The sequence below is a fragment of the Pseudophryne corroboree genome, assembly GCF_028390025.1.
Source record: "Pseudophryne corroboree isolate aPseCor3 chromosome 3 unlocalized genomic scaffold, aPseCor3.hap2 SUPER_3_unloc_20, whole genome shotgun sequence".
In the NCBI taxonomy this organism is placed as follows: Eukaryota; Metazoa; Chordata; class Amphibia; order Anura; family Myobatrachidae; genus Pseudophryne; species Pseudophryne corroboree.
This window is the reverse complement of record NW_026967509.1, coordinates 2,097,490-2,119,274: the sequence shown is the minus strand read 5'-3', so window position 1 is coordinate 2,119,274 and position 21,785 is coordinate 2,097,490. Positions and strand designations below refer to the sequence as shown.

The 21,785-nt window shown below is 46.5% G+C and overlaps 2 protein-coding genes across 4 annotated transcripts in view; one reads left to right on the top strand and one right to left on the bottom strand.

Moving 5' to 3' along the window:
• Window positions 1-21,785, bottom strand: part of LOC134983674 (zinc finger protein 271-like) — a 172,106-nt gene that overhangs the window by 31,152 nt on the left and 119,169 nt on the right. The gene's annotated exons all lie outside the window — the stretch shown is intronic.
• The window catches only part of LOC134983676 (zinc finger protein 585A-like), a 158,550-nt gene continuing 148,723 nt past the window's right edge, over window positions 11,959-21,785 (top strand). The window contains exons 1-5 of the mRNA XM_063949342.1: window positions 11,959-12,102; window positions 12,873-13,064; window positions 14,772-14,850; window positions 14,970-15,071; window positions 15,232-15,915. Of these exons, the coding sequence (XP_063805412.1) occupies window positions 12,025-12,102; window positions 12,873-13,064; window positions 14,772-14,850; window positions 14,970-15,071; window positions 15,232-15,915 (1,135 nt within the window). The 5' untranslated portion in view covers window positions 11,959-12,024. The remainder of the gene's footprint in view (window positions 12,103-12,872; window positions 13,065-14,771; window positions 14,851-14,969; window positions 15,072-15,231; window positions 15,916-21,785) is intronic.

The window sequence follows — 21,785 nt, the reverse complement described above, 5'->3', positions numbered from 1 at the left end:
GGACCAAGCTATTTTCTACCCATACTCCCCTGGAGCTCTGATTCAAACTAAACTGGCAAAGATTCCTACCCAGATAAAAGTGCACATTTTGTTTAGAGATACATATGCTGCTTGGATTTCTTTAAACAAAATGTGTCATAGGAATCCTTGCATCTTTTGTTTTCTCCCCTTGTGGGGTAACCCCTCTTTTTCCCCGTCTTTGAATAATTCGCTTTTTTATCACTGGAAAACTAAAGGTCTAGATACTTCACACAAGGTTTTCGATCCTGGAGGAAATATATATTCATTTACAGAAATTGCAAAACGCTTTGAATTACCCCACACCCACAGATTTATGTATTTTCAAATCAGACACTACTTAAACAGTATTAAAATAGTCAGGACTAATACTTACCCTAATCCAATTCTTCCCTCACAACTTATCAATATTGATATCCTATTAGAATTTCTGCTACATAAACCCTACAAGGTTAAATACTTGTATAAAATTCTCTTGAAGGCCTCTTATAATACTCACCCTCAATGGGAGGTTTTGGTACAAAAATGGGCATCGGATATCCCATCTGTTACTCAAATTGGGGATGTATTGGCTCTACACACTCTTTCATTGAAAACGTTACAGTCCAGCTACCTCCAAGAAGTGTACATTCGAACCCTTCACAGGGCTTATATAACACCAAGCCAAAGACGGCATATGGTCCTTGAGGAACAAGGATATTGTTTGAAATGTAGAACAATGATAGCGGATTACTCCCATTGCATGTGGAATTGCTACAAATTAAAACGCTTTTGGTCTAAGTTAATGATTTATGTCAATTCACTTTTTCACACTAAGTTAACCTTTGAACCGCTTGCATGTATGGGGCTTAACTTTTCTTCTTGGATTGCACAAAAACTGGAGAAACCTGTTTTTCCTTTACTTATCACCATTATAACAGTGGCCAGAAAATGTATTTTGGCCCACTGGACAAAAAAAACGGCTCCCCAGTTAAATACAGTGAAACGGAAGCTACTCCAAATTCTGTATTTTGAACGCAAATATGCCAGATTAGAGGCGCTAACAGGTGCTCATAAATTTTATCAGAAATGGATGCCTTTTATCACTACCCTAGAATCTCACATACAAAAGCATATTGTGACTGTCTTTGAACAAGGGTATTCTACTTCTTCCAATACTGTCTGATCCTTCATGGTCTCAATATGTATAGAATGTCAGAGTGCTGTCTTTCTCTTTCTTTTTCTCCTCTCTTTCTATCCCTTCTACCCTTATCTCACAACCCTGAAATGTCTGTCTTGTAACTAGTTTAGTCTTTCTTTATTTTAAAAAATAAGGAAAGAAAACAAAGTATGTCATTTTCTTCTATAATTAGGAGGTGGTTTTGCTGATACATGTTTAACCATAACATTTTTTTTTTTTAAGCCTAACTTTGATTTAATATCATTCTGAGTAGAAATAATTGGACCGATTTAGTCTAATTTTCTATATTGAACTATACGGAATACAAGGCCACTACTGTTTGACTATCTGAAAATGAGAATTATTTAGAATGATTTGTTAATGTCAAATGTACTTGGTTGTATCACCTACACTATGAACCTCTAACCACTCTTTTTGTTTTGTTATATCTTGAAAATCTTTAATAAAGAAATTTAAAAAAAAAAAAAAGAATGCAACCACAGCGGCTGTTGGGCCGCAAACCAAGAACAAACTTGTCCAACATCCAACGAGGCCATACCTAAATACTCAACCAATTCACAAATGGGATCGGTAAGAAATATAAGCTGGTCTGAGGGAAAACCCTGTTGTAGGCCTAACCTGAGCTGTTTCACCCTTGCAACTACAGCCTTGTTAACCCAAACTCCAACTCAAACAGGTGTAAGCATCACCCCTGTTGCTGTATACATGGACTTTAGCATGGCCTCCAGCTTACTCTCCGAGGGGTCTTTAAGCGTAGCTGCACCTGGCACTGGAATAGTAAATTTTAGTGAAAGTTTAGGAACTGAAGACTCCACCGATGGTGATTTAGTTGTCATTGCCTGTGGGAAAAGATATTTAGACAGAAATCGCGTTGTCCCAGAAAAGTGTTTAACTGGATTTAGCCATGCTTCTATGAACTGCTTATTAAGAGATATGAATAAGAAAAACACAGTCGCCCATAGTCTGCTAGCAATAAAACCTCATATGTTTCAGTGCAACCTAGCAGCTGGCGTACCGCTCTAATGAGATCATCATAGGTCGGGCTATTAGTGACCTCACTATCTGACTCCTGACCCAATGCTGAGATAGCAGATGTGGCACTGAATCATCAGAATGTAATTATGAGACAGACGATGACCATTCTTAGAAATTGAACTATACATGGACTTTGTAACCCAGCAAAGTTCTAGAAACATTCTGAGCCCACATTGGCTGCTCACACGGTATTAACCGTGAATCAGACTTAGCCGCCTCATGGTCTTTTTGTGCAGCGGACAACTCAGACATTCTCACAGTTATCACAGACAAGCTGCTGTTTCTCATATTGTCATGCAGACAGACAGACAATAATACAGTGAGACAACGTCCGCACAACTCAGTGAAAATAACTGTAGTGTCTATAATACCACGTGCACCGCACTGTGTTATAGATGAAATCTATGATGGTCACTGTGCCACCTACTAAACACCCCTGCCCCCTCCAGTGGCCGTGTGTTGTAGGACTGACATATTGCTGTAGGAAGAAGCAGGAAGTGGGTGTGTAACCTTTGTGTGAAAATGGCGTCCCAGCATGTGCATGGCTATAACCTATGTACCCCCAAAAGCACTAATTACCTAGGCTTAATAGCCTGTTATGTCCCTTATAGCCCTGGCCACCATCCCTTATATTTAGTGGAACCGCTGAACTAGGGACTGCCATGACCTCCCACAATGCTTAAAGCAGTGAGCCGCACCTAGCTTCTTCCACCCCCCCCCCCACCCCCGCATTGTATACCAAGCGCCGGCTCTGAGTGACGGTGCCCTGCAGCAGCTACCCACCGTGGTCTGTGCGCTTGTGGAAGCTGGAGAGCGGGTAGATGTGTGATGTGATGGGCGCCCAGCAACGGCAGTGTGATCTGTCCACTGCTGGGAGCCGCGAGGTGTAGCCTGACAGGTGCCCAGCGGCAGAATTATTTGACCTCTGCTGGAAGCCGCTTCCCAGTTGTCTAGAGGGGCAGATTATAGAGGCCAGTGGCAGTGCTGTTTGGAGCTGCGCTGCCAGGTGTTGGGGAGTGGGGAGGTGTGGAGCGACACAGAAGCCCAGTGGCAGTATGTGTCTGACCGCTGGTGGGAGCCGGGAAGAGGGGGAGTTTGATCCAGTAAAGCTATACCTTAGTAAGCAGCTCGTGCAAATCACGTTCCCCGCACATGGAGGGGCGGCAGCAGGAGCTAACTGCCCCACAATCACAGCAACAAACAGGTCCAACGGAGCGGCATAAGATGACCGCCCGCTCCTTACCTCAGTGTAATGTGGAGGTTCTGACGGGGCTTCTCTCTAAGCTCCGTCCAGCTTTTGCAGCCATGGCTGAATCAGCTAATGCTGATGAAGGTCTATGGGGGGCTTCTCTGTCTAAGCACCAACAAGCCTTCGCTGCACAACAGCAGCACACACTCCCGAACCCACGCTTGTTAATAAGCTGGGAAGGGAGTGTGATTGACACAAGAAAAATTATTTAGAAACATTTAAAGTAAACCCTGGAATGACTCCAGGATGCGACCTTCACTGGTGAAGGCACAAAGAACACTGAGGCATCTTGGGAGTATGGAGGGGGAAGAGGGTTACACATTTAAATATTTAAATGTGCCTATACCTGCTATCGCACCGTTCATATCCCAAGAGTACTACAGTGCCCCCTTGTGGATAAAAAATAAATAAGTGATGTCACCGTGACACTCCCAGATCCCCTAACCTCCCCAGTCATGTCCCTGTATTATTACTATAGATATGTGATGTCACTGAGACGCTCCCAGATCCTCTCACCTCCCACTCACGCCCCTGTATTACTACTATAGATATAAGTGATGTTACTGTGATTCTCCCAGATCCCTCTCACCTCCCCAGTCATGTCCCTGTATTATTACTACAAATATAAGTGACATCACTGTGACACCCCCAGATCCCCCTCACCTCCCCATTCATGTTCCTGTATTATTACTATAGATATAAGTGATGTCACTGTGACGCTCCCAGATCATCTCACCGCCCACTCATGTCCCTGTATTATTACTATAGATATAAGTAATGTCCCTGTGACACCTCCAGATCCCCCTCACCTCCCCAGTCATGTCCCTGTATTATTACTACAGATATAAGTGATGTCACTGTGACACCTCCAGATCCCCCTCACCTCCCCAGTCATGTCCCTGTATTATTACTATAGATATAAGTGATGTCACTGTGACACTCCCAGATCACCTCACCTCCCCAGTCATGTCCCTGTATTATTACTATAGATATAAGTGATGTCACTGTGACACCCCCAGATCCCCCTCACCTCCCCAGTCATGTCCCTGTATTATTACTATAGATAATAAGAATTTACTTACCGATAATTCTATTTCTTGTAGTCCATAGTGGATGCTGGGACTCCGTCAGGACTATGGGGGATAGCGGCTCCGCAGGAGACTGGGCACAAAAGTTAAAGCTTTAGGACTACCCGGTGTGCACTGGCTCCTCCCCCTATGACCCTCCTCCAAGCCTCAGTTAAGATACTGTGCCCGGACGAGCGTACACAATAAGGAAGGATTTTTGAATCCCGGGTAAGACTCATACCAGCCACACCAATCACACTGAAAAACTTGTGATCAAAACCCAGTTAACAGTATGATAACATGAGGAGCCTCCAGAACAGATGGCTCACTACAACAAAACCCGAATTTTTGACAACAATAACTATGTACAAGTATTGCAGACAATCCGCACTTGGGATGGGCGCCCAGCATCCATTACGGACTACGAGAAATAGAATTATCGGTAAGTAAATTCTTATTTTCTCTGACGTCCTTGTGGATTCTGGGACTCCGTCAGGACCATGGGGATTATACCAAAGCTCCCAAACGGGCGGGAGAGTGCGGATGACTCTGCAGCACCGAATGAGAGAACTCCAGGTCCTCCTTAGCCAGGGTATCAAATTTGTAGAATTTTACAAACGTGTTCTCCCCTGACCAAGTAGCTGCTCGGCAAAGTTGTAAAGCCGAGACCCCTCGGGCAGCCACCCAAGATGAGCCCACCTTCCTTGTGGAATGGGCATTGACAGATTTTGGCTGTGGCAGGCCTGCCACAGAATGTGCAAGCTGAATTGTACTACAAATCCAACGAGCAATAGTCTGCTTAGAAGCAGGAGCACCCAGCTTGTTGGGTGCATACAAGACAAACAGTGAGTCAGATTTCCTGACTCCAGCCGTCCTGGAAACATATATTTTCAGGGCCCTGACTACATCCAGCAACTTGGAGTCCTCCAAGTCCCTAGTAGCCGCAGGCACTACAATAGGTTGGTTTAGGTGAAACGCTGAAACCACCTTAGGAAGAAATTGAGGACGTGTCCTCAATTCCGCCCTATCCGAATGAAATATCAGGTAAGGGCTTTTATATGATAAAGCCGCCAACTCTGATACGCGCCTGGCTGAAGCCAGGGCCAACAACATTACCACTTTCCATGTTAGATATTTTAAATCCACTGTGGCCAGTGGTTCAAACCAATGTGATTTTAGGAATCCCAAAACCACATTGAGATCCCAGGGTGCCACTGGGGGCACAAAAGGAGGCTGTATATGCAGTACCCCCTTGACAAAAGTCTGGACTTCAGGAACTGAAGCCAATTCTTTCTGGAAGAAAATCGACAATGCCGAAATTTGCACCTTAATGGACCCTAATTTTAGTCCCATGGACAGTCCTGTTTGCAGGAAATGCAGGAAACAACCCAGTTGAAATTCCTCTGTCGGGGCCTTCCTGGCCTCGCACCACGCAACATATTTCCTCCAAATACGGTGATAATGTTGCGCGGTTACATCCTTCCTGGCTTTGATCAGGGTAGGGATGACTTCATCAGGAATGCCTTTTTCCTTCCGGCAGAAATGGACAGCGCACTTACTCTTGATGCCAGAGTGCAAATATCCCTCTGTGCATCTCGCATATATAGAAATGCATCCTTTAAATGCTCTATAGTCAATAAAATACTGTCCCTGTCCAGGGTATCAATATTTTCAGTCAGGGAATCCGACCAAGCCACCCCAGCACTGCACATCCAGGCTGAGGCGATTGCTGGTCGCAGTATAACACCAGTATGTGTGTATATACTTTTTAGGATATTTTCCAGCTTCCTATCAGCTGGTTCCTTTAGGGCGGCCGTATCAGGAGACGGTAACGCCACCTGATTTGATAGGCGTGTGAGCGCTTTATCTACCCTAGGGGGTGTTTCCCAGCGCGCCCTAACCTCTGGCGGGAAAGGGTATAATGCCAATAATTTTTTAGAAATTATCAGTTTTTTATCGGGGGAAACCCACGCTTCATCACACACCTCATTTAATTCATCTGATTCAGGAAAAACTACGGGTAGTTTTTTCACACCCCACATAATACCCTTTTTGTGGTACTTGTAGTATCAGAAATGTTCAAAACCTCCTTCATTGCCGTGATCATGTAACGTGTGGCCCTACTGGAAATCACGTTTGTTTCCTCACCGTCGACACTGGAGTCAGTGTCCGTGTCGACTGACTGAGGTAATGGGCGCTTTAGAGCCCCTGACGGTGTTTGAGACGCCTGGACAGGCACTAATTGATTTGCCGGCTGTCTCATGTCGTCAACAGTCTTTTGCAAAGTGCTGACGCTATCACGTAATTCCTTAAATAAGACCATCCAGTCAGGTGTCGACTCCCTAGGGGGTGACATCACTAATACAGGCAATTGCTCCGCCTCCACACCATTTTCCTCCTCATACATGTCGACACAAACGTACCGACACACAGCACACACACAGGGAATGCTCTGATAGAGGACAGGACCCCACGAGCCCTTTGGAGAGACAGAGGGAGAGTTTGCCAGCACACACCAGGGCGCTATATATATGTAGAGGGACAACCTTATATAAGTGTTTCTCCCTATATAGCTGCTTGTATAATTATTTTTGCCAAATGAGTGCCCCCCCTCTCTTTTTTACCCTGTTTCTGTAGTGCAGGACTGCAGGGGAGAGTCAGGGAGACGTCCTTCCAGCGGAGATGTGAGGGAAAATGGCGCTTGTGTGCTGGGGAGATAGGCTCCGCCCCCTTCTCGGCGGCCTTTTCTCCCGCTTTTTTAAGGAAAACTGGCAGGGGTTAAATACATCCATATAGCCCAGGAGCTATATGTGATGTATTTTTTGCCATAAAAGGTGTTTATATTGCGTCTCAGGGCGCCCCCTCCCAGCGCCCTGCACCCTCAGTGACCGGAGTGTGAAGTGTGCTGAGAGCAATGGCGCACAGCTGCGGTGCTGTGCGCTACCTTTATTGAAGACAGGACTTCTTCTGCCGCCGATTTCTGGACCTCTTCTGTCTTCTGGCTCTGTAAGGGGGCCGGCGGCGCGGCTCCGGGACCCATCCATGGCTGGGCCTGTGATCGATCCCTCTGGAGCTAATGTCCAGTAGCCTAAGAAGCCCAATCCACTCTGCATGCAGGTGAGTTCGCTTCTTCTCCCCTTAGTCCCACGATGCAGTGAGCCTGTTGCCAGCAGGACTCATTGAAAATAATAAAACCTAACTTTAACTTATTTTCTAAGCAGCTCAGGAGAGCCACCTAGATTGCACCCTTCTTGTTCGGGCACAAAAATCTAACTGAGGCTTGGAGGAGGGTCATAGGGGGAGGAGCCAGTGCACACCGGGTAGTCCTAAAGCTTTAACTTTTGTGCCCAGTCTCCTGCGGAGCCGCTATCCCCCATGGTCCTGACGGAGTCCCAGCATCCACAAGGACGTCAGAGAAATAAGTGATGTCACTGTGACACCCCCAGATCCCCCTCACCTCCCCAGTCATGTCCCTGTATTATTAGTATAGATATAAGTGATGTCACTGTGACATCACCACCACTCCCAATGTATAATAATAATAAAAAATAATACCAGGACACCACAAGCTGCTCCCCCGTTATAATAATAACCATACATAAAAACCTGCTCCCCCTGTATTATACTAACAACAACAGGACACCATATTCTGCTCTCCCTGTATACTAATAATAAAATGACACCATAGGCTGCTCCCTCTGCAAAAAAATAATAATAATAGGACACAACAGGCTGTTCCCAATCTATAATAATAATAATAATAACAACAACAACAACAACAACAAGACACCACAGGCCGCTCCCTTTTGTATAATAATAATAATAACAACAACAACAGGACATCACAGGCTGCTCCCCCTGTATACTAACAATAACAGGACACCACAGCCTGCTTCCCCTGTATAATAATAATGACAGGACATTATTATTATTATTATTCTAATTATAATAATAAGTGGATACCACAGGCTTCTCCTCCTGTATAATAATAATAATAATAATAATATTATTATTAGTAGTAGTAGTAGTAGTATTATCATCATCAACAACAACTGCATACCAGAGTCTACTACCCCTGTATAATAATAATAATAATAATAATAATAATAATGCTTCCCCTGTATAATAATAACAGGATACCACAGGCTGTTCCTACTGTACAATAATAATAACAGGACACCACAGGCTGCTCCCCCTGTATAATAATAATATTAATAATAATAATAACTGTACACCACAGGCTGCTCCTCCTGTATAATAATAATAATAACAAGACGCCACAGGCTGATCCTTCTGTATTATAATAATAATAATAATTACAACAACAACAACAACAACAACAGGACACCACAGGCTGCTCCCCCTGTAGAGTAGGATGCCACAGGCTGCTCCTCCTGTCTATTATGACAACACAGGATGCTACCCCTGTATATTATTGCAACACAGACTGCTCTTCCTGTATACTATGACAACACAGGTTGCTCCTCCTGTATATTATGACAACACAGGCCACTCCCCCTGTATACTATTGACAGCACAGGATGGTACCCCTGTATATTATGACAACACAGGCTGCTCCTCCTGTATACTTTGACAACACAGGCCGCTCACCCTGTCTATTATGACAAGACAGGATGCTACCCCTGTATATTATTGCAACACAGACTGCTCTTCCTGTATACTATGACAGTACAGGAAGGTACCCCTGTATACTATGACAACACAGGTTGCTCCTCCTGTATATTATGACAGCACAGGATGGTACCCCTGTATATTATGACAACACAGGCTGCTCCTCCTGTATATTTTGACAACACAGACCGCTCCCCGTGTACAGCACAATGCCACAGGACACAACACCTGCAATGTCCCGTGTATAAAATTACGGTAACGGTGGGGTCTGCGCCACCTGTAGTATGGTAATGGCGGCGTCTCCTCCACCAGTATTACGGTAACAGTGTGGTCTTGCTCCACCTGTATTAAGGTAACGGCGGGGTCTGCGTCACTTGTATTACAGTAACGGCGGGGTCTGCGCCACCTGTGTTACGGTAACGGCGGGGTCTGCGCCACCTGTATTACGGTAACGGCGGGGTCTGCGCCACCTGTATTACGATAACGGCGGGGTTTGCGCCACCTGTATTACGGTAAAGGCGGGGTCTGCGCCACCTGTATTACGGTAACGGCGGAGTCTGCGCCACCTGTATTACAGTAATAGGACACTAGAGTGTCAGCCACCTGTACAGGGATAATGCAGCACCAGAGGCTGCTCCAGCTGCACTATAACAAGGCACCAGAGGCTGCTCCCCCTGTAGTACAGAACCTGACACCAGAGCTGCTCAGCCTATAGAATAATAATAATAATATCATTACCTGCTGCCAGACACAGCAATGGCTGCTCTCTGCTCCTGCTGCCTTGTGGGAATGATAGAAGGAAGGCGGAGCTCAGACCAGTGGAAAATGGCCGCCCCTCCTGACGTCACTACACGGCCAGGGAACCTATTGCTGCTGCAGCTGATGCCGGACTGGTCTACAAGAAAATGGCCGCCGGACTCCGGCACTGAGGACATATGTGGTAATATTCCTATTATAGCTTTACAGAGGACGGGGCTGTGGCCTGTGACAATACTTCCGAACTTAGCGTTCCACATACAGTGTCCGTGGAGATCAGGTAATGGCGTCTTACTATACAGGAGGAGCAGCCTGTGGTGTCCTGATATTATTATTATTATACAGGGGGAGCAGCCTGTGGTGTCCTGTTATTATTATTATACAGGAGGAGCAGCCTGTGGTGTCCTGTTATTATTATAATACAGGAGGAGCAGCCTGTGGTGTGTTGTTATTATTATAATAATAATAATAATACAGGGGGAGCGGACTGTGGTGTCCTGTTATTATTATTGAGAGGGAGCAGCCTGTGTTGTTGTTGTTATTATTATACAGGGGGAGCAGCCTTTGGTGTCCTGTTATTATTATAAAGGGGGAGTAGCCTGTGGTGTCCTGTTAATAAAGACATATGTTATTATTTTTATACAGGGGTGCAGCCTTTCGTGTCTTTGTTATTATTATTATTATTATTTTTATTATATGTAATTGTGGGGATTGAAAATATTGCTCAAATTCTAGGCTATATTAAAGCAGAGACCATAATATCCCTGGCATGTGTAACAGATGATAATTGGAGCAGTATGAAGCAAATGTATATCACACTCCTGGAAGTGTCACTGTGACGTCACTTATATCTATAGTAATACAGGGACATGACTGGGGAGGTGAGGGGATCTGGGAGTGTCACAGTGACAAGAGAAAGAACGTAGACTTCTTTGTGGGCGCACTCTTGTGAAGAAATAATGAGATATTCTCAAAGAATAAAACATAACTTTTATTACAAATTATTAACAATTTATTCAATCTCCTGAGAACAAATAATGTCTCTTGCCGCCTTTCCCCTGCCTGTCTCCTGCCACCTTTCCACTGCCTGTCTCCGTCCGCCTTTCCCCTGCCTGTCTCCTGCCACCTTTCCCCTGGCTGTCTCCTGCCGCCTTTCCCCTGCCTGTTTCCTGTCACCTTTCCCCTGCCTGTCTCCTACCACCCCCACCCTGCTGCCCACCTGCCTGTCTCCTGCCGCCTTTCCCCTGCCTGTCTCCTGCCACCTTTCCCCTGCCTGTCTTCTGCCACCTTTCCCTGCCTGTCTCCTGCCGCCTTTCCCCTGTAACATTTTCCCTGCCTGTCACCTGCAACCTTTCCCCTGCCTGTCTCCTGCAACCTTTCCCCTGCCTGTCTCCTGCAACCTTTCCACTGCTTGTTTCCTGCCACCTTTCCCTTGCCTGTCTCCTGCCTATCTCCTGCCGCCTTTCCACTGCCTGTCTCCTGCTGCCTTTCCCTGCCTATCTCCTGCCGCCTTTCCACTGCCTGTCTCCTGCTGCCTTTCCCTGCCTGTCTCCTGCCACCTTTCCCTTGCCTGACTCCTGCCGCCTTTGCTACACCATCGGCTGGATGTGTGAAACCTGAGGTCACGGAGACTGTACGCCGCAGCTCCATGAATAAGGCCATGAAATTTCCCTCAGGAGACCATGTCCCTTCACAACCAATTCTCACCCTTACACCACTCAATGGCTGCAGCCATACTCGTCTGACAACTCAGGACACATAGAGCATATGCTCCGTACGGGTCCTGCACATGAGCGGTATACCGAACATCAGTTCATTGTGACTCCACCCACAATAGCGCTACAATCTAGATCAGGCCCACTATGCAGTACAGCCTTATGGGGCTGGGTCACAGGAACCTCGGAGACACTGACCAGGACTCTATGGCTGTGGGGAAATAGGAGACTTAATGGCCACTCTATTCCACATTTACTATGTTACATGTGCAATATGTTTTATGTATTATATTTATTCTAAGGAACTCTAGCTGTCGGGAACGGAGTTTTTACTACACATCACACGTTCTGTATTCTCTCTGATTCACAAGGATGGACAAGGACAGGAGTCACAGGACTGAGAGTATAATAAATATCACCCTGGAGATCATCTACCTGCTGACTGGGGAGGTGAGTGGATCTGGGAGCGTCACAGTGACCTTATATCTATAATAATACAGGGACATGACTGGGGAGGTGAGAGGATCTGAGAGCATCACTGTGACCTTATATCTATAGTAATAATACAGGGACATGACAGGGGAGGTGAGTGGTTCTGGGAGTGTCACAGTGACCTCACTAATATCTATAGTAATAATACAGGGACCTGACTGGGGAGGTGAGTGAATCTGGGAGTGTCACAGTGACATCACTTATATCTATAGTAATAATACAGGGACATGACTGGGGAGGTGAGGAGATCTGGGAGCGTCACTGTGATGTCACTTATATCTATAGTAATAATACATGGACATGACTGGGGAGTTTGGGGGATCTGGGAGCATCACAGTAAAATCACTTATATCTATAGTAATAATACAGAGACATGACTGAGGAGGTAAGGGGATCTGGGAGTGACACAGTGATGTCACATATCTATATTAATAATATAGGGACCTGACTGGGGAGGTGAGAGGATCTGGGAATGTCACAGTGACATCACTTACATCTATAGTAATACTATAGGGACATGACTGGTGAGGTGAGGGGACCTGGGAGTGTCACAGTGACATCACATATCTATAGTAATAATAAAGGGACATAATTGTGGAGGTGAAGGAATCTGGGAGTGTCACAGTGACTTCACTTATTTCTATAGTAATAATACAGGGACATGACTGGGGAGGTGAGGGGATCTGGGAGTGTATATATCGATATTTGATGTCTCCACCATTACACAGGATTACACAATAGTGAAGAAGACATCCAATGAGTATGAGACACCCAGCAGCCATCTCCGTGTATCAGGAAGACTAAGTAGAACCCAGAGCCCCATCACGGTGCCTCCACCTCACTCACTGACACATGAGAGACACAATGATCAGAAGATCCTGGAACTCACCAACAAGATCATTCAGTTGCTGACTGGAGAGGTGACTGCTGGGAATGGGGCATTATACAGTAACCCCGGGGGACGTGTCTGGGTGATGACTGGAGAGGTGACTGCCGGGAATGGAGCATTATACAGTAACACCAGGGGACGTGACTGGGTGATGACTAGAGAGGTGACTGTCGGGAATGGTAGATTATACAGTAACACCATGGAATGTGTCTGGGTGATAACTGGAGAGGTGACTGCTGGGAATGGGACATAATACAGTTACAGCGGGGGACGTGTCTGACTGAAGACTGGAGAGGTGACTGCTGGGAATGGTACATTATACAGTAATACCGGGGGACGTGTCTGCATGATAACTGGAGAGGTGACTGCTGGGAATGGGGCATTATACAGTAACACCAGGGGATGTGTCTGGGTGATGACTGGAGAGGTGACTGCTGGGAATGGGACATTATACAGTAACACCAGGGGATGTGTCTGGGTGATGACTGGAGAGGTGAGTACTGGGAATAGGACATTATACAGTAACACCGGGGAACTCGTCTGGGTGAAGACTGGAGAGGTGACTGCTGGGAATGGGATATTATACAGTAACACCAGTGGATGTGTCTGGGTGATCACTGGAGAGCTGACTGCTGGGAATGGGACATTATATAGTAACACCAGGGGATGTGTCTGGGTGATGACTGGAGACGTGACTGCTGGGAATGTGACATTATATATATAGTAACACCAGGGGACGTGTCTGGGTGGTGACTGCTGGGAATGGGACATTATACAGTAACACCAGGGGTTGTGTCTGGGTGATGACTGGAGAGGAGACTGCTGGGAATGGGGCATTATACAGTTACACCAGGGGATGTGTCTTGGTGATGACTGGAGTGGTGACTGCTGGAATGGGGTATTGTACATATTATACAGTAACACCTGGGGATGTGTCTTGGTGATGAATGGAGAGGTGACTGCTGGGAATGGGACATTATACAGTAACACCAGGGGATGTGTCTGGGTGATGACTGGAGAGGTGACTGCTGGGAATGGGGCATTATACAGTAATACCAGGGGATGTGTCTAGGTGATGACTGGAGAGGTGAGTGCCGGGAATTGGGCATTATACAGTAACACCGGGGATGTGTCTGGGTGATGACTGGAGAGGTGACTGCTGGGAATGGGGCATTATACAGTAACACCGGGGGATGTGTCTGGGTGATTACTGGAGAGGTGACTGCTGGGAATGGGACATTATACAGTAACACCAGAGGACGTGTCTGGGTGATGACTGGAGAGGTGACTGCTGGGAATGGGACATTATACAGTAACACCAGGGGACGTGTCTGGGTGATGACTGGAGAGGTGACTGCTGGGAATGGGACATTATACAGTAACACCAGGGGATGTGTCTGGGTGATAACTGGAGAGGAGACTGCTGGGAATGGGGCATTATACAGTAACACCAGGGGACGTGTCTGGGTGATGACTGGAGAGGTGACTGCTGGGAATGGGACATTATACAGTAACACCAGGGGATGTGTCTGGGTGATGACTGGAGAGGTGACTGCTGGGAATGGGGCATTATACAGTAACACCAGGGGTTGTGTCTGGGTGATGACTGGAGAGGTGACTGCTGGGAATGGGACATTATACAGTAACACCAGGGGACGTGTCTGGGTGATGACTGTATCACTGTGTGTGTCATGTTCCTATAAGGTGTCAGGATGTCACTGTCTATGTCTCCATGCAGGAGGGGGAGTATATAGAGGAACACGGGGGTCTGTACGAGGACGTGATGATGGATAATCACCGGCCCCTCACATCACTTGGTAAGAGGAGACTGTCATGTATTGTACAGGGGAGAGCAGGTATGGGGGCCCCCTATATACACACATCACCTGATAATCACATATATACACTGTACTCAGTCACTGTGTGTCTCCTACAGATGGACCCAGTAACAGAGATACCCCAGAGAGATGTCCCCGTCCTCTGTATTCCCAGGATTGCACAGAGGAGAATCACAGGATTCCACAGGAGGATCAGGTAGGTGGGATTTTGGGTCTTACCAATATACCAAAGTGACTGTCACTATATGATCTGTAGAGAAGCTGTGTGTCTTATACACTGATATTATACTGTTTCACCTCAGTTTAATTAGACTGTATGCAAATGTCATTATAGTGTTTGTTTTTTTTCTTTTTAGGTAGAACGTCTGTCTAATACTAAAATACCAGATATAGAGGGAGAAGAAGAGACGTATGTGACTGATATAAAGGCAGAAGATATAGAGGGAGAAGAAGAGACGTATGTGACTGATATAAAGGCAGAAGATATAGAAGGAGAAGAAGAGACGTATGTGACTGATATAGAGGCAGAAGATATAGAGGGAGAAGAAGAGACGTATGTGACTGATATGAAGGCAGAAGATATAGAGGGAGAAGAAGAGACGTATGTGACTGATATAAAGGCAGAAGATATAGAGGGAGAAGAAGAGACGTATGTGACTGATATGAAGGCAGAAGATATACAGGGAGAAGAAGAGACGTATGTGACTGATATAAAGGCAGAAGATATAGAGGGAGAAGAAGAGACGTATGTGACTGATATAAAGGCAGAAGATATAGAGGTAGAAGAAGAGACGGATGTGAGAGATATGAAGGCAGAAGATATAGAGGGAGAAGAAGAGACGTGTGTGACTGATATAAAGGCAGAAGATATAGAGGGAGAAGAAGAGACGTATGTGACTGATATAAAGGCAGAAGATACAAAGGGAGAAGAAGAGACGTATGTGACTGATATAAAGGCAGAAGATACAGAGGGAGAAGAAGAGACGTATGTGAGGGGTGATCAGCAGTGTAAGGAGGAGGAGATCCCTACAGATATCAGCACAGGTGAGTAATAAACACTTATTACAGAAGTCACATATTCTCATTGTTCAGTCACTACAACAATCTCTTATCCTACACCCTCCTCTGTCAGTACAGACTAATGATGGAAATGTATCTGCCCAGTGGTGCAGTGGTGTAGTCTAGGACCATCAGCCCTGTTTTCAGTTGGGTGTTTATAAAACAACTCTTGTGGCTGGCCCCACCATTGGATACAATGGAGCGCCTATGCGCTACATTGTATCTTCAGTGCGCAGCCTGACTGACAGTTCAGGCGCGCACAGCCAATCAGGAGAGTGCCGTGACGTGGCGCTCCCTGATTGGCTGAAGGGACCTTCTTTGACAGGAGTAACGGGGGGTCCCGCTTGACGGGGAAAGGGGTCCCATGTGTAAACATGGGACCCCTTTCAGTGCGTGGTCCGGGTAATGCGTTTTACTATTTTGCCAAGTACGTGGATTACAAACAGAAGAGGACCGATCTACACAGGATTGTTGTGAGTATAATTTTATTTACAGGTACCACGTGGATTCTACGTGGAGAAGGGGACCGACTCTTTGTGTCAACATAGGTAAGTATGTGTGTATGTCGGTGTGCATGTATGTAATAGAGTTGTACTGTCACGGTGTGTGTGTCCTGTTTTTATTTGGGTATTTTTTGTAGTAGAACTACAGGTACCAGCGGGCCCGTTTCCCCCCCGCATGCTGGTACTTGTGGTTCTCCAAGTACCAGCTTGCGGGGGAGGCTTGCTTGGACTTATAGTTCTGCTACAAAAAACAATATTCTTTTTTTTAGACAAAAGGCTATCAGCCTCCCATCCGCCGCCCTTGGATGGGGAGGGACAGCCTCGGGCTTCACCCCTGGCCCTTGGGTGGCTGGAGGGCCGGGACCCCTTGATTTAAGGGGTCCCCACTCCTCCAGGGTACCCTGGCCAGGGGTGACTAGTTGGGGATTTAATGCCAGGGCCGCAGGGACCTATATAAAAGTGTCCCCCGGCTGTGGCATTATCTCTCTGACTAGTGGAGCCCGGTGCTGGTGTTAAAAATATGGGGGACCCCTATGCTTTTTGTCCCCCGTATTTTTGGCACCAGGACCAGGTGCAGAGCCCTGTGCTGGTTGTTAAAATAAGGGGGATCCCCTGACAATTTTTCCCCTGTATTTTTACAACCAGGACCGGCTCAAAGAGCCCGAGGCTGGTTGTGCTTAGGAGGGGGGACCCCACGCAATTTTTTTCTGAATTTTTACCACTTTAAAAACTGATTTAAGGTACACAATGAAGCCCTGCACGGATCTCACAGATCCGGCCGGGATTTCTTGTGTTTTGTCAGGCAGTGTTTTACTCATCACTCCCGTAAAACACTGCCTGACATTACGAATCACATCGACATCGGAAAAAACGAATGAGGAAAACTCGGTAGCTTAGTAAATGACCGTATCAGAATTCAAAATTTGCAGCAAAATGCACCCGATACCATTCGAGATCAAACACCCTTAAAAACGGCTAAAACACGAATATTAGTAAATAAGCCCCCTAGTGGGTACAGATGTCATACTTAGAGAAAGGACATCCTTTTTTGGATTCTGGATTGGGTGGTCCTCACATCTTCAAGGTCGGTGTACTCCAGACAAAAGTTGCTTGCCAATCAACGTCCTGGAACTTCGGGCACTCTACAGCGCTTTCTTTCAGGCTCAGGATCTCCTCCAAGGCAGGCCTGTTCAGATTCAGTTCGACAATGTCACTGCAGTTGTCTATCTAGACCACCAAGGGGGCACTCTCAGCCATCTGGCTATGGCAAAGGCTGAGACTCACCTTCCGGCCATCTCAGCTGTGTTTCTACCAGGAATCCTCAACTGGGGAGCAGACTTCCTCAGTCGGCAGAATGTCCACAGCAGCGAATGGGCTCTGCACCCTGAAGTGTTCCAGAACCTGGTAAACAGATGGGGTCTGCCGGATGTAGACCTCATGAACTTGCATCACAATCACAAGGTCCCAATCTATAGATCCAGGACCAAAGATCCGCAGGCAGCATTCGTGGACATTTTATCAGTACGGTGGACCTTCCTTCAGGGATACCTGTTTTCTCCAGTATCGCTGTTACCCAGATTTCATTGCAAGTTTAAACGTGAAGGAGGCCCCATTATACTGATTACTCCCATATGGCCTAGGCACCATTGGTCCGCTGATCTGCAAAATGTATCCATAGACATGCCATTCCTACTGCCACAGCGAGCAGACTTGTTGTCTCGGGGTCCCTGTCTGCATCGGAACCTGGCTCGACTGTCTTTGATGGCTTTGCTCATGAGTCATCAGTCTTCAGAGCTATGGGGTTCTCGGATGCAGTGATATAGACCATTTGCGTCTTCAACCCGCATCTATTACCTGATTTGACATGCTTATTTTCAGTGGTGTGCGCCTAGGCGCTATGACCCTCCTACCTTTTTAGGGTCTCCAAGGTACTGGCCTTTCTACAAGCAGGGTTAGACCTTGGTCTTTGCCTAGCATTCCTGAAAGTACAAGTTTCTGCACTATCAGTGTGGTTTCAATGACAGATTGCTCCACTACAAGATGGGCGTACCTTTTTTCAAGGAATACTCCATATCCAGCCTACCTTTGTACATCCAGTGGCCCCTGGGATTTATCCCTTGTCTGGCAAGCTCTTAAGACTTCCCCATTTGAGCCTTCAGAGTCAGTGGACCTTAAGTGGCTGTCTGTAAAGGTGTTATATCTCCTGGCTATTGCCTCTATGAGAATGGTGTCTGATTTAGGAGTGCTTTCCTGTCCTTCGTTTCTGATCTTCCATCAAGATAGGGCAGTTCTCCAGACCAAGGTGAGGCACCTTCCTAAGTTGGTGTCCAAGTTTCATCTAAATACAGAGATAGTGGTTCCAGCCTTTTAGTCCTTGTTATGCACACCAGTGCCAGCAGGAATGTACTGATGTCTGAACGGAGAGGGATGCAAAACAAATGAACTCACAGACAGACTGGGGAATATGACATTACATACACAGAAGGTGATAGAGTAACAAAATAAACACAAAGTGAACAGAGAAGCCCAAAGGCTAAGAAACTTGGTGTCTCCCTAGTATTAGGAATGCTCAGATGGAAAGAAGCGAGATGTTGTGATTTAATACGTAGAGAACCCGAAATGCTGTTGCTAAGGGTAACAGCAAAACCCTAAAGGGTTACCAACGGGTGTGGCAGTAAACTCCTTGGTCAGAGATGGAATAATAGACACAAGGAGAGTCTCCACAATCCTAGTCCTCACTTGCAGTGCACCGGTTCAGCTTACTGCCACTAAACTGACACCTGGACACCTTGCACAGTGAGAAACGATTTTGGCAGGCAAGTCTGAGAATACAGCCGCAAACTTGCTAGGTTCACAGAATAGCAAAAGAACCCCAGCAGGTTAAACGACTGACTCGAGTCTTACTGCTAGGTCTGGATTGGCAGAGTGTAGTACCAAATCCCAAGGCCTATTTGCAGTAAGCAACAAGCAAATACAAAGTTACACAGTACTAGCTAACTTTCAGGAACTGACTAACCAACAAAGATTCAGCTGTATCTGCCTAACCTGAGAAGAGGGTTTATATAGCAGGTGCTGTCCACGCCCCACTCAGACCTCACAAACTGTGAGCACAAAAACCAGCACCGGATCCCCTGCCGTGCAGAACCTGTAACCACTGCACAGCAAAAGACCCGAACCGGAGTATCAGCTGCGCTCAGGTTACTCCGCTAGCACTTGCCTCCCGGTTGCCATGACGACGTGGCAGCACAGGGCAGGAGACCCTAACAGTCCTATTGGCTGGTGAGGCCTTGGAGGTGGTTAATAAGGATTTATGTGGAAAGTACCAGAGTGATTAGGAAAACGGATTCTCTATCTGTCCTGTATGGATTCTATAAGCAAGGTTGGCCAGCTAGTAAACAAACGCTGTCCAGGTGGCTTTGCATGACTATTGCAGAGGCTTACATTCAAGCTGATCTTCCTGTTCCGGTCTCTGCTCATTCAATAAGTTCAGCAGGTCCCTCATGGGTGGCTCGCTGAGGTGCTACTGCTGAACAACTCTGCAAGACAGCTACGTTGTCTTCTATTAACACGTTCCTGAGGTTTTTATGCCTTTTGATACCTTTGCCTCTCAGGAAGCTTCCTTAGGGCGTCGGATTCTCCTGTCTACTCAGGAGCGTCCCCACTCTTAGGGGAAACTGCTTTAGGACATCCCCAATGTAAGGACTGTGGATCACTATGGATCCTGATGAAGAAAACAAGAGTTTTGTTAGACTTACCATGGTGAACTCTTTTTCTTCGAGGTCCATAGGATCCACAGTGCGCCCACCCTGACACACCTGTCTTGGGGAAATACTTTTCTCTTACGTCCTAGAGGATACTGTGTGTGTGTGTGTGTGTGTGTGTGTCCCTTTCACAATCATGTCCAGGGACTGTATCTCTTGTACTGCAGTATGTCTCTCATCCCCTGAGGACTCACTACCCTGCACCCAAGATAGTGCTCCCTCTCAAGCTAGTGGGGCTGAACCCCCGTGGTTGGCTTCTATTAAAAGGATGATTTCTAATATTTGCACTAAGCTATCTCATAGTGAAAGGGAGACACAATTCTTAAGGCAGTCTATGGATGACCTGATCAACAAAGATTCAGCTCCCATACCTGTGTCTCAATCCCTCGCCATTTGCCTACAAAAGTGTACTCTGGCCCAAGTCATGCAGGGTGACACTGATCCGGATCCGGATAATATGGATGCCAGTGGGGGGGGGGGGGGGGGGGGTGCTGCCTGTCACAGGGTATCCAGGCCCTCATAGAGGCGGTTAGAACTGTCTTACATATTCCTGTCAGGGCAGAGGAAGTAATTGAGGAATATTACTTTAATACAAAAAAAGAAATCCTCAGCTACTTTTCCGGCTTCAAAGGCGTTAAATGTCCTCTTTGAAGAAGCTTGGGTGAACCCTGACCAAAAATGTCAGATCCCAAAAAGGTTAATTTCTTCCTTCCCCTTTACTTTGGAGGATAGAAAAAAAAGGAAAACCCATCGATAGTGGACGCATCTGTGTCCAGGTTGTTGCGAAAGATAATCTTACCGGTTCCCGGGGCGGCGTCCTTAAAGGATGCGGCTGACCGTAAGGTTGAGACCACTCTCAAATCTATATACTCGTTGGCTGGGGTAGCCCAGAGACCCAATATTGCTTGTGCATGAATCACTACGGCAATTGCAAGATGGTCTGATAATCTAATTGAAGATTTAGATTCACTAACCAGGGATGACATTATTTTACTCCTACAGCACATCCAAGATGCTGCTAACTTCATGGTGGAGACCATAAAAGAAATTGGTTTACTCAACGCATGCACCACTGCCATGGCAGTGTCAGCACGCAGGGAATTGTGGCTTCGCTCTTGGACTGCGGATGCAGATTCTAGAAAAGGCGTGGAGAGCCTACCATTCACGGGTGAGGCTCTGTTTGAAGATGAACTAGATACTTGGATATCTAAGGCCACTGCGGGTAAGTCTACATACCTTCCTTCTGCAGCTCCCCAGCTAGGAAAACCTACTCTGCTCCGACTTTGCAGTCCTTTTGGACAGCTAAATTTAAAAACAAGTCCAAGGGTTCTTCTACAGCCTTCAGAGGCGGTAAAGGTGAACCCAGAATAGCCGTAGCTGCAGGTTCTCAGGAACAAACCTCTGGTACTGCTTCCTCAAAGCCTTCAGCATGACAGTGGACCACACTGCCTGGAAGACAGGCAGGTGGGAGCCCGGATACATTATTTCAGTCACATCTGGGCAACGTCATGCCTAGATCCCTAGGTGAATGATCTTATCGCACAGGGATACAGACTGGAATTTCAAGAACTACCACCTCCCAGATTCTTCA